The 12,367-nt window shown below is 51.0% G+C and overlaps 1 protein-coding gene across 9 annotated transcripts in view; it reads left to right on the top strand.

Annotated features, from left to right (window-relative positions):
• Positions 1–12,367, top strand: part of LOC121870795 (protein gustavus-like) — a 139,676-nt gene that overhangs the window by 56,316 nt on the left and 70,993 nt on the right. Inside the window, exon 1 of one of the 9 annotated variants that reach the window (XM_042372758.1) lies at positions 10,877–10,933. The exons of 7 other annotated variants lie outside the window; for them this stretch is intronic. Coding sequence is in view for 1 of the 2 variants with exons in the window: in XM_042372750.1 (XP_042228684.1) it covers positions 11,282–11,319 (38 nt within the window). In the remaining variant the exon portion in view is untranslated. Of the gene's footprint in view, positions 1–10,876; positions 10,934–11,266; positions 11,320–12,367 lie in introns of those variants that run through there. One more of the 9 variants, XM_042372750.1, reaches the window with a different exon arrangement.

The following is a 12,367-nucleotide window of genomic DNA, read 5'->3' as shown; positions in this document are numbered from 1 at the left end:
GCCGTGACTTTAACTGACCTAGACTGACCTAAACTGCTCTCCCTTGGTTACATTTACTCCTCGTGACTGTGGGGTTGTGGGGAAGAGGGTGCTGTGGGTGGGCGTGATCGAGGATGTGTCTCGTCCGTGGGTTTGTTTGGGTTGGGGGAAGATTGGGTCATCGATCACTGGTATGGCAGCTGGAAGGTTGGCAGGTAATTGGTGTCGGGTATAGGTTGACAGGTTAGGTTAGGATAGGAAATTATTGCAAAAATTCTTGAGGTCGTATCTTGCCGGTGTTAATGGCGCCCCTCTTAACACGCTACAACAATGTACACCCTGTAACATGACACACCTCCTCCTTCCTCCATCCTCATAATAGACTCCTTCCTTCCCCCATAAACCTCCATTCCCTCAATAGACTCACCCCACACACACATTATTGACGTTCACGGCTGTTCGATCACCCACCACCCACCCACCCACCCACCCCATGTGCCTCTGGACGGATATATCAAGTAGTAAAGTATAACATAACACATTGTGATTAGTGTTGTTACGGTACACTCCAGGACCCCTGTACTGTACCATACCTCACCTACGCTCCTGTCGTACCTGGGTTGTGGTACCCGTGTTGACTTGATCTTTTGTTTTGATGATTTTTTTGTTTTTTCTTTTTTTTGTTTTACTTGACTTTAGGTTAGATTAAATGAGGTTAGATTAGGATAGGTTAGGTTAGTTTAGTGATAGGATAGGTTAGGTTAGTTTAGTATTAGGATAGGTTAGTTGTGTTAGGTTAGGTTAGTTTAGTATTAGGATAGGTTGGGTTAGGTTAGTTTAGTATTATAGGTTGAGGTTAGGTTGGTTTAGTGATAGGATAGGTTAGAGGTGGTTAGTATGGTATGTGTGGGTTAGTTTAGTGGGTAGGTTAGGTTAGTTTAGTATTAGGATAGGTTAGGTTAGGTTAGTTTAGTTTAGAAAGGTTTAGTATTAGGATAGGTTAGGTTAGGTTAGTTTAGTATTAGGATGTAGGTTAGGTTAGGTTAGTTTAGTGATAGGTTGAGTATTACTGGGCCACATATTGTCAGGACCCGGAAGACAGGCGTATGTGTGTGTGTGGTGGTAGCGTGGTAGTTTGTTGGTCGTAGTAGTAGTGTGGTGGTAGTAGTGGTGGTAGAAGGATGAATTATGAGTGCCTGGGTGTGTTTATGGACGGACCAGCATGCTACTCTGGATCATTAACCTGTGATGGACACGTGAACTAGCGCATTCTTCCCCCTCACCTGTCACTCGGCCCTCACCTGTCACCAGCCCCTCACCTGTCACCCAACCCTCACCTGTCGCTGCTCAGCCCTCACCTGTCACCCAACCCCTCACCTGTCACTCAGCCCCTCACCTGTCGCTCAGCCCCTCACCTGTCACCAACCCCTCACCTTTCACCCAGCCCCTCACCTGTCACTCAGCCCCTCACCTGTCGCTCAGCCCTCACCTGTCACCCAACCCCTCACCTTTTCACCCAGCCCCTCACCTGTCACCCTGTCCTCACCTGTCACCCTGTCCCTCACCCTACAATCAGCTGTCCACGCCCTCACTCTACACCAGCTGTTATGGTAGTGGTGTGTGTTAGTGGTGGTTATCAGGTGATCGCTAGTGACCACCACTACCAATCGCTCTCACCTGTGTTGGCCATACTTGTCTCGCCCTTCTCCCTCACTACCTCCCCATCTCTCGCTTTTCCATCTCTCTCTCACCGGTCGTTGTGCGGTGATCCACTAAATTATTTTCGCGTCAGGAAGGTGCCCGGTGACGCCTCGTGGTGGTGTGATGTATGAGAGAGAGAGAGAGACTTTCACTGTGGCCACGTGGACTGTTGGCCAGGCAGGTAGCCCTGTGTATTAACGAGTGATTTACCGGAGTCTACCTGGGGAGGGAGATAGGTAGGTGAGGAGGGAGAAGACGGAGGTATTGAGGCTAGGTGGTGGAGGAGGGGGAGGGGGAATAAAGGCTCGATGGAGGAGGGTAGATGGTAGGGGAGAGGGAATAGAGGCTAGGGATGACGTGAGGGGTATGCTTGTGAAACCATTGTGGCTTCATGCACTGTTGGTTAAGACAGGTAACCTTGTATCGTACCGCGTTGGATTTACCTGGTGGGCTAGGGGAGGGATAGGGGTTGGTGTGTGGTGGGTTAGGAAGGGGGTGGTGGGTAGGAGAAGGGAAAGGGGTGGGGTAGGAAAGGGGGTGGTGGGTAGAAGGAGGAAGGCTAGTATTAAGAATGAGGAGGGTTAGATGATGAGGGATAGGAGGAGGGGGAGTTGAAGGGATCAGGGAGTGGGTAGGGGCTAGGAATGATGATGATGGTGGTGGTGGATAGAGGATAAAGTATGGGTTAGGATTGGATTGGTGGATAGCAGGGATGGTGGGTGGACGAATGGTATAGAACTGTGTCTTGTTTACCTGGTCTAGCCCATCTCGTTAACCTGGGCAGGTGTTGTGGGCCTTTGTTGGGTACTGAATGAGGCTACGTGTTTCTCTCTTTTTTTTTCTCTCTCGTCGCTGATAAGATAACGCTCTCATTTTATATTTACTGATAGGAATATATCTGTTGAGTGTTGTGCTGGATGCTTTGTGCAGTAAACATGTTAAATGAAGCCCCAACCTAACCTAAACTAGCCCCAACCCAACCTATCCTAACCATAGCCTAACCTAACACCTCCAGATAATGTCAGGGTGCCTAATCTTCAGGTGAGCCATGAGGACCTAGGGGCGTAAGGCACTAAACAATTAATTACTCGGGTTATAATGAGGTGTCTGGTTGTACTCTCAGGTGTGTGTGGTAAAAACTAAAGGTATTATCGCTATAACCTGTTCTCATCCATCAAAGAAAAACGGACAAGGTGGAGGGAAGACTTGAAAGAAAACGATGGCACATTAGAGGGGAGACTTAGATATTCATTACGGTGGGTGGGTGGTTTGTGAGGGGATATCAGTTAAAATATGGTATGAAGTTTCACCATACTTTTCTCTCTCTCTCTCTCTCCATGAATGAACGGCAGGAGACTCATAGCTTCCCCCTGACGAGAGGAACTTGCGTGACCTGTTTCTCCCACTGCTGTCAGGAGGTGGACGTGGGGGGGAGACATTCACGTGTGTGTTTATGGTGTGCAATCAGCGTCAAGGAAAATTTAACACGTACACTTATTCAGGTGTGTTGGGCAGGTATTGTGGGTCTGATCATCACACCTGAGTTATGTTTTTACAGGTATGTACAGGTGTGGCTGGGCATGACACTGGTTGTGGGGGGCCGTAACGCAGTGTAAACTGTTTTACCTCACACACACACACGTATAAATAAATCTCTGCATGTGGTGTGTGTGTGTGTGTGTGTGTGTGTGTGTGTGTGTGTGTGTGTGTGTGTGTGTGTGTGTGTGTGTGTGTGTGTGTGTGTGTGTGTGTGTGTGTGGTGCCACGAGGTATATTTAGTTATGCAGAGGAGACACACCTGCTGCCTCTACCTCTATAACCTCTTTGTGGGGGTTAGGTTAGGTTAGGTTCGGTTCGGTTCGGTTCGGTTCACAAAGCTCGAACATTGAACTTTTTACATACGCCTTAAGTCACAAGAGCTTCCTTCACTGGTTCACTTCGCCTTATGAACAAGTACAGCGAGGTGGGGCCTCAAGTGCTGCCGTGTTGATGTGTGCCCGTGTTAGGTTATGTGGGCGTGGGATGGGCGCGATATTAGTGCAGTGGGTGTGGCATGGGCGTTAGGAAGGGGGGCATGGTGTTTGTGGAGGGGGTGTAGTGTGTTGGTATGTCGTGGTGCTTGGTATGTAGTGTAGTGGTGTGGGCGTGGGATAGGCGTGATATTAGTGCAATGGGCGTAGTGTGTTGTAGTGTGGCATAGTGTTGCTTGATATAGTGAGGGGTGGTATAGTGTAGTGTGGGCGTGGCTATTCCTCCTGACCACGCCCACCCCAGGATACCTCGGTAAATATAGGTCAGGTCTGCCAGGCCCGCTCGCAGTTCAAGGTGGTGAATGCTTGTAGGAGTCACACGAGTTAGGTTGGGTTAGCTTAGGTTGAGATCACGGCCACATCTTGTCAGGGACGACCACCAGCTTCCAGGGGTCGTGTGTGAGAGAGAAGAGGGGGGGGAGGAGAGAGAGAGAGAGGCAGGATGTTTAGTTTGGGTCATTTGGGGTGGTGGTGGTGAGGATCGTGGTGGTAGGATCAGTGAGTGCCCAGTGAAAGTATGGCGCGGCGGCCGTGTATAGGAGGTGAAGGATGAGACTATCTTCACTACAGACGGGGTCACCTTCCCTCCACACACCTTCACCCCCTACACCACCCCACACACTCTCACCCCACACCACCCACACACCTCTCACCCCCAACACCACCGCCACACACCTCTCACCCCCACACCACCCCCACACACCTCTCACCCCCACACCACCCAACACACCTCTCACCCCCTACACCACCCACACACACCTCTCCACCCCTACACCACCCACACCTCTCACCCCTACACCACCCACACCCACCTCCCCACACACACACTTCCAGTATACCAACAAAAACATTATAATTTCGATTCTTTCTTTTTCTGTATATCACCAACGTTATCGCCTCAGGTTCTTACCACCCCTGTGAGACGATCCAATGTGGGGGCATAGTGGAGGGAGGGGCATAGTGGAGGGAGGGGCATAGTGGAGGGAGGGACATAGTGGAGGGAGGGACATAGTGGAGGGAGGGGTAAGTGGAGGGAGGGGGGCATAGTGGAGGGAGGGGGCATAGTGGAGGGAGGGACATAGTGGAGGAGGGGCATAGTGGGAGGGAGGGACATAGTGGGAGGAGGGACATAGTGGAGGGAGGGCATAGTGGGAGGAGGCATAGTGGAGGGAGGGACATAGGTGGAGGGGACATAGTGGAGGGAGAGAACACAATGCCCTTTATATCTGTACATGGAGTAGGGAGGGTAGTGGAGGGTTGTACTTCATATTGTACTCTGGCTTACTGATTGGCCTCTCGAGAGTACTGACATTGTTGAGTACGAGAGAGAGAGAGAGAGAGAGAGAGAGAGAGAGAGAGAGAGAGAGAGAGAGAGTACATGTTAAGTGGTTGGGTCTCGGTGACAACATGTGGTGGTAGGGGATTGTATTGTGGTGGTGGTGGTGTCTTGTGTGTGGTATGGTGTTGTAGTGTGGTGTGGTAGTATGGTTCTGGTAGTGTAATATGGTATGGGGTGGTGTGGTGTGGGTGTGGTAGTATGGTGGTTCTGGTAGTGTAATATGGTATGGTGTGGTGGTGTGGTAGACGGTGTGGTGTGGTGGAGACGGGGTGGTGAGACGGGAAGGACCGGCTGGCAGCTATTATGTGCACCACTATTACCGTCTCTTGTGGACCGTGGTACACTGCTGGTCCGGTCCACCTGGCTCTGTTAGGCCTTTAGCATCTGGGTCCGTAGCTGGTGGACCGGTGACTGGACCGCTAGCATAGGCCTATGGTGGGCTGGATTGGCTAGAAATGGATCTTAAATGGGCTTAAAGTGGATTAAAATAGGCCTATAGGGGGTTAAGATAGGCCTATAGGGGGTTAAGATAGGCCTATAGGGGGTTAGGATTGGCCTATGGGGTAGATTGGCTTGGAATGGATCTGTGGTGAGCTAAGATGGGCCTATGGTGGGTTGAGGTTTGTTTACATAGGCTGAGGGGTGAGGGACTACATGCTGTGTCGCTGAAGTTCTTGTGAAATGTGTTCAAGATAAAGGGGAGGTACACATGGACCTGTGCACATTACTACGTACACATGGATCTCTACAGTGGTTCGTACAACGGCTCTGTACACACGACTTTTGAATTTGTGGTGATGAATATTTCAGCTGGAGGAAGTTCACCCACGAGAGAGAGAGAGAGAGAGAGAGAGAGGGGGGTTTCTACCACCAACCATTTTGTGTGTGTACAGGTAGTGGGCAGTGTCTCATTAACTATATGGCGCTGTGGGTGTTGTAGATGTCGACGCCCTCCCCCACCAGCGCAGGCACACACAACACACACACACCAACTTAGAGCTAGCACGAGGTTGGGGTGTGTGGGTAGCGTGGGCGGGTTGAGAAGAATACCACCCACCCACCGCCCATGACACCGCTACTATGGGAATGGGCGGCAGAGAAACAGTGGGCGGCCAATGTTGCTTGTCACCCACTGCCACCCCTCGTGTTGCTCATGTCAGGGGTAATAAACAAGGAAGGGGACGGAATTACACACGTCAGCAGCGGTGGTGGGGTAGTAGTGGTAGTGGTAGTGGTGAAAGTAGTCAGGGTGTTGGTGGTGGTGATAGTAGTCAGGGTGGTGGTGGTGGTGGTGATAGTAGTCAGGGTGGTGGTGGCGTTAGTGGTGGCAGTGGACTTCATTCATTATGTAAAACCGGGATGTGTGAGGCGTGAGGTGGTGGTAGACGGTGGTGGTAGACGGTGGTGGTAGACGGTGGTGGGACAGTGGCTAGTGAAGGTTCATGCCTCCCCGTGTTGACCTTTTAAATGGATAGCCACATGGGGTAGGCCTAGGGAAGGAGAGGGTGGAGAGCCTAGGAGGGAGAGGTGAGAATGAGGCGAGGGAGAGGGTGGGGTAGAATGAGGGAGGGAGAGGGTGGGCCGAATTAAAGAAGGGAGGAAGGGAGAGTAGAATAGAATAAGGAGGGAGAGAAGAATGAGGGAGGAGGACCAGGGAGGCCTAAGGGATCAATATTTGTCGTTCTCTGGTCAATATTTTAAGACTTGTGTGTGTGTGTGTGTGTGTGTGTGTGTGTGTGTGTCACCTGCCAGCCGCCCTAACGTGATAACAATGACATATTTCTGACGTTTCGAGCACTTGGTCAGCCACCTGGGCCGTGTCACCTGGGCCGTGCCACCTGGGCCGTGTCACCTGGGCCGTGTCACCTGGGCCGTCACCTGGGCTTACCACTTGGGCCGTGTCACCTAGGCCTGCCACCTGGGCCGTGTCACTCTCGCTCATGCCTTCAGTCCTCCTGTACTGCGTTTTCTGTGGTGTGAGTCTGAAGACAGTAATTGAAGGGATTTCCCGGCTGTAGGGTTTGAACTGGGGCCTGTTAGCTCCAGACTGGGGCCTATTAGTACTGGGGCCTATTATTACTGGGGCCTATTAGAACTGGGTAAGGGGAGGCGGCGAGGGGTTGTTCGTCACGGGGCGGGGCGAGGTGGGGCAATTTGTCACGGGGCGGGGTGGAGGAAGGGAATAAATCTCCATTCTTTATACTGGAACAATAAGAACGCCCCGAAACCCAAATGTCCAATGAGATCATGAACTATAAATATGTGTGTATGTGTATGTTTGTGTGTATTTATGTATGTGTTTATGTGTTCTTGAGTTACTTCTACCACTATTACAACTACTACCACTATTACAACTACTACCACCTCTACCACCACCACCACCACCGCCAAGCATAAAGAGAAAAAGATTATTTGAATATGTCACAGAATCTCACATATAATTGCCAATTACGAATCTGATAACTCGCTATTAGACGTAAAACTTGGGTCCTATTACACTCTCAATAATGATATAGTGTGGTGGTGGTAGCTGTGGTAGTATATATTTAGTTCACAGATATAGACACGGATAGAATAGATAGATAGATAGATAGATAGATAGATAGATAGATAGATAGAAGGAAGGAAAGGAGATAATCAATGTTTGTCGTAGTTAACGTACCTGTACCTGTAATTAGCCAGGTGAGAGGCTTAATTAACGGCTCATAATGGTATCCAGGTGTTAACGGGTGTGTGTGTGTGGTAAGGTCTCTCTCTCTCTCTCTCTCTCTCATCAACCCCTGTGCAGTAAATTGCTTGTTTTTTGTACCTGCTTAAGACGGAAGCTGACGTGTCGCGTCGCTGTGAACGCCGTCGTGAAGATTAGCGTGGTTGGCACAGATTAGCGTGAGGTTTGGCACAGATTAGCGTGAGGATTGGCACAGATTAGCGTGAGGTTTGGCACAGATTAGCGTGAGGTTTGGCACAGATTAACTTGAGGTTGGCACAGATTAGCGAGAGGTTTGGCACAGATTAACGTGAGGATTGACACAGATTAGCGTGAGGTTTGGCACAGATTAGTGAGGATGAGCGAATTGTGTACAGTATGTGAAGATTAGTAGAGAGTGAAAGTTGTCGTGAAGATTGTGTGGATTAGCTAATACGGGGAGAGTTTGGTTTAGGGGGAGATTAGAAGTGTGAGTGGTGGTGGGGGAGGGGGTGAGGAGGGGTGTGAGGGTGGTGGTAGTGGTGTAGGGAGGAAATGGGGTGTGGGGAAGGAGGGGAGGGGTAGGGGGTGTGGGGGGGGAAGGAGGGAGGGTGGGGTGTGGGGGGAGGGTAGGGGAAGGAGGGAGGTGTAATGGGATGGTGGGTGAATGAGTACTTTCACTCTCTTCTTGAGCTCGTTTCACCTAGCAGCTGGAGGAGGAGGAGGAGGTAAGGAGGTGACTTTCTTGTATAACGTGCATGTGTGTGTGTGTGTGTGTGTGTGTGTGTGTGTGGTTTAGTGGGTTACTTTCACTCCCCAAGGTCCTGTTCCTCCTCCCTCCCTACCTCCCTCCCTCTTTCTCCCCCTCCCTCCCCTTCTACCCTCACACACACACATACAGGCCTTATATGGAATTCTCTTCTATATCATAACCTCCTCCTCCTGGTATTCCCTTGGCTAAGTACTTGAAGTATTGAACCATTGTTTTACACACACACACACACTAAATATGACTGTTCATTGGCATCAGTGGCGAAAGTGTTACGCTTCAACTAAGCAAGACATCGGTTCGCATCCCCTGAGTGGGTGTGAAGACGTGTGTGTGTGTGTGTGTGTATGTGGTGCTTTCTCCAGACACCAGTTAGTTGTTGCTTTGACTGGCTACTAGACTGGTACCTGTGTGTGCGTGCGTGCGTGTGCAATTATAAGATAAGATAAGAAACAGTTAGTGCCAGTGGTGGTGGTGATGAATAGTAGTGGTAGTTGGTGATAGTTGTCATGATTCTGTAGTGGTGATAGTGGTAGTAGTATAGAGGTTGGTGGTGGTTAGTGGTGGAAGTAAGTGCCTGGTGGTGGAGGTGTTGGTGGTGGTGGACACGGTCTGGTGGCAACACAAGGTCAACCCTGCCAGGACCTGTACAAGTCCTCCTCCCTCCAACACCTCCCTCCATCCCTCCCTCCCTCCTCTACAGTTAACTCTGGCTAAGTGTATGCCAAGTCCTTCTTCCTTCTCTCTCTTTTTCCCTCTATCCTATTGCTCTGTGTGTGTGTGTGTGTGTGTGTGTGTGTGTGTGTGTGTGTGTCCAGAACCTCTCCGTATGTATCGTACTGTATTCTTCGTGAAATTTCAGTGGATTGATGTAACTGTTTCTGCGTATAATGTTTTGAAAATCACACACACACACACCCACCAACACACACACACACACCACACCACACACACACACACACACAACACACACCACACACACACACACCCACTCTCTCACCCCCCCTCCCCTCCCCCCCCCCCTCTCTCTCTCTCTCTCTTGTCGTTTATTGTTTACAAATTAGTAGCAGGTGTCGTGAGCTCTCGGTATTAAACACAACATTATCTCACCACTACCACAGTCTGTCAGCATCACACCACCACACTGTGTCAGCACCATCACCACCACACCACCACCACCACACTGTGTCAGCACCACCACAATGTCAGCACCACCACCAGTGTCAGCACCACCACACTGTGTCAGCATTGTTGGTCGTGTGGTAGAGTTTGTGTTTATCTACGTATTGTATAAAGTTATCATCACCGTCTGTTGTTAGAAATATATTATGCCTTGTTGAGTGTTCCGAGAAGTGTGTGTGTGTGTGTGTGTGTGTGTGTGTGTGTGTGTGTGTGTGTGTGTGTGTGTGTGTGTGTGTGTTTGTTACCTCCAGTCTTCTTTCACTGTTGTTCTTACACACACTCGACTCCTCTCTCTCCGGGCGTGGTGGTGGTGGTGTGTGTATGTGTGTGTGTGTGCCTGTGTGTGTGTGCCTGTGTGTGTGTGCGTGTGTGGTGACGGTCGGCCAGGATCGCTCATGCCCAGTGTGCAGCAGAGTCTCTCCCGTCAGGCTCCGCCACCCGTCTTAAGAACTACAGACACACACACACACATACACACATACACACACCTGCCTCACCTCCACCCACCTGTCGCACCTTCCGCCCACCACACCCTTTACCCACCCTCACGTCCTCCATAGCACCTCGTGGGTATACCTGGAATTATGTGCTAACCAGGAGGAGGGGAACACACGGCAGCAATACGACCATACCTCGCCCAGGTGTGGTGAATGTGTCAACAAGCTCACCTGGGGAAACGCTGCCCAGGTGATCGATGGTTAATGAGTTTGTTATACCATGTGGAAAAGTTTGTGTTGTTGAAATAGTGAGACAAGTGATGGGAAAGGTGATCCATAACGGTTCAAGGATGGTGTGGTGGTGATACCAACGTGCAATGGAAAACGGAGTGTTGAATATTGTTAACCAAGAAGGTGTGTGTTTGTGTGTCTTTGTTATTGACGTTTCATCATTGAGAAATGTTTAAGACGAGTGGAGGAGTGACGAGTGAGTGAGTGACTTGAGTGTGTTATTCTGGTGACAGTGACGGTCGGGTCTCAGTAACGGGTGTTGGTGGGCCGCCGGGCGAACCTCACCTTTGGTCTTTGGTGTTGCTCTTTCTTACCTGCCAACCTAACCTACCTGGCCGCCTCCAACACACCGCTAGGCTTAGGCCGCCCCAGCTGTCCTAGCTGGCCTAGGAGTAATATAAGACTCCCTAGCACAGATTCACCCTAACACACCTGACTCTCACCTGTTGATGGGTTGTAACAGCGAACCCGGCCGCCTGCTAGCTCTCTACCCACACGGGTATTGTGGAGGCAGCTAGTGTAAGTAAACACTCCTCACTTGGCTCTCTCGTGCACCTTCCTTCCCCCCTCACCCCCCCGGTGTATCTGATAGTGTTCACACCAAGGAAACACTACACAAGGAGTGAACCATAGTTTGTGGTTTAGACAAGTCCTAACAGTCCCGAGTGGCACATAGTGTGTACTTAGAACACCTGGTGTACTCCCATAGTGTGTGTGTGTCTCTAGAGCTTTCACAAAGTCCCGGAGGAGCACCTAGTGTGTATTTAACGGGGATCATAACACCTGCAAGGGCACATAGTGTGTACGTGGAGTAACTGACAGCGCTAGGAGTGTCGTGGGCACCGTCAGCTCTCCCACCCCCCTCATATGCTGGACCCCACCTTCTTCACAGGAGCGACACTGCGGTAAGTTTAGTGGCGATGTCAGCTGTTGATGTCACCCCCCCCAAACCTCCTTCCCTCCATCCACTCCCCTCCATCCACCCTCCATCCACCCTCCACCACCCCTCCACATCCCCCACCACCTCTCCACATTTCCTGCTCTCACACCCCCTCCCCTCAACATATAAACATTCCCAGGTAAAATCCCTCTCTCTCTCCCCCACGTGAGTATAACAAACTGTATGATAAACATGTAACACGGTGACTTGAATACGTGGGGGGGCTGTCCTTGGTGGTGGTAGTGGTGGTTGCTGTCCTTGGGTGGTAGTGGTGGTTGTCCTTGGTGGTGGTAGTGGTGGTTGCTGTCCTTGGTGGTGGTAGTGTGGTGGTTGCTGTCCTGGTGGTGGTAGTGTGGTGGTTGCTGTCCTTGGTGGTGGTAGTGTGGTGGTTGCTGTCCTTGGTGGTGGTGTGTGGTGGTTGCTGTCCTTGGTGGTGGTAGTGTGGTGGTTGCTGTCCTTGGTGGTGGTAGTGTGGTGGTTGCTGTCCTTGGTGGTGGTAGTGTGGTGGTTGCTGTCCTTGGTGGTAGTAGTGTGGTGGTTGCTGTCCTGGTGGTGGTGTAGTGGTGGTTGCTGTCCTTGGTGGTGGTAGTGGTGGTTGCTGTCCTGGTGGTGGTAGTGTGGTGGTTGCTGTCCTGGTGGTGGTAGTGTGGTGGTTGCTGTCCTTGGTGGTAGTGGTGGTTGCTGTCCTTGGTGGTGGTAGTGTGGTGGTTGCTGTCCTTGTGGTAGGTGGTGGTTGCTGTCCTTGGTGGTGGTAGTGTGGTGGTTGTCCTTGGTGGTGGTAGTGTGTGGTGGTTGCTGTCCTGGTGGTGGTAGTGTGGTGGTTGCTGTCCTTGGTGGTGGTAGTGTGGTGGTTGCTGTCCTTGGTGGTGGTAGTGTGGTGGCTGCAGTCTTGGTGGTGGTAGTGGTGGTTGCTGTCCTGGTGGTGGTAGTGTGGTGGTTGCTGTCCTTGGTGGTGGTAGTGTGGTGGTTGCTGTCCTTGGTGGTGGTAGTGTGGTGTTGCTGTCCTTGGTGGT

Source organism: Homarus americanus, unplaced genomic scaffold (assembly GCF_018991925.1).
Source record: "Homarus americanus isolate GMGI-L3 unplaced genomic scaffold, GMGI_Hamer_2.0 scaffold16119, whole genome shotgun sequence".
NCBI classification, from domain to species: Eukaryota; Metazoa; Arthropoda; class Malacostraca; order Decapoda; family Nephropidae; genus Homarus; species Homarus americanus.
Note: the sequence above shows the minus strand (reverse complement) of the source record. Positions and strands in the feature narration are given on the sequence as shown.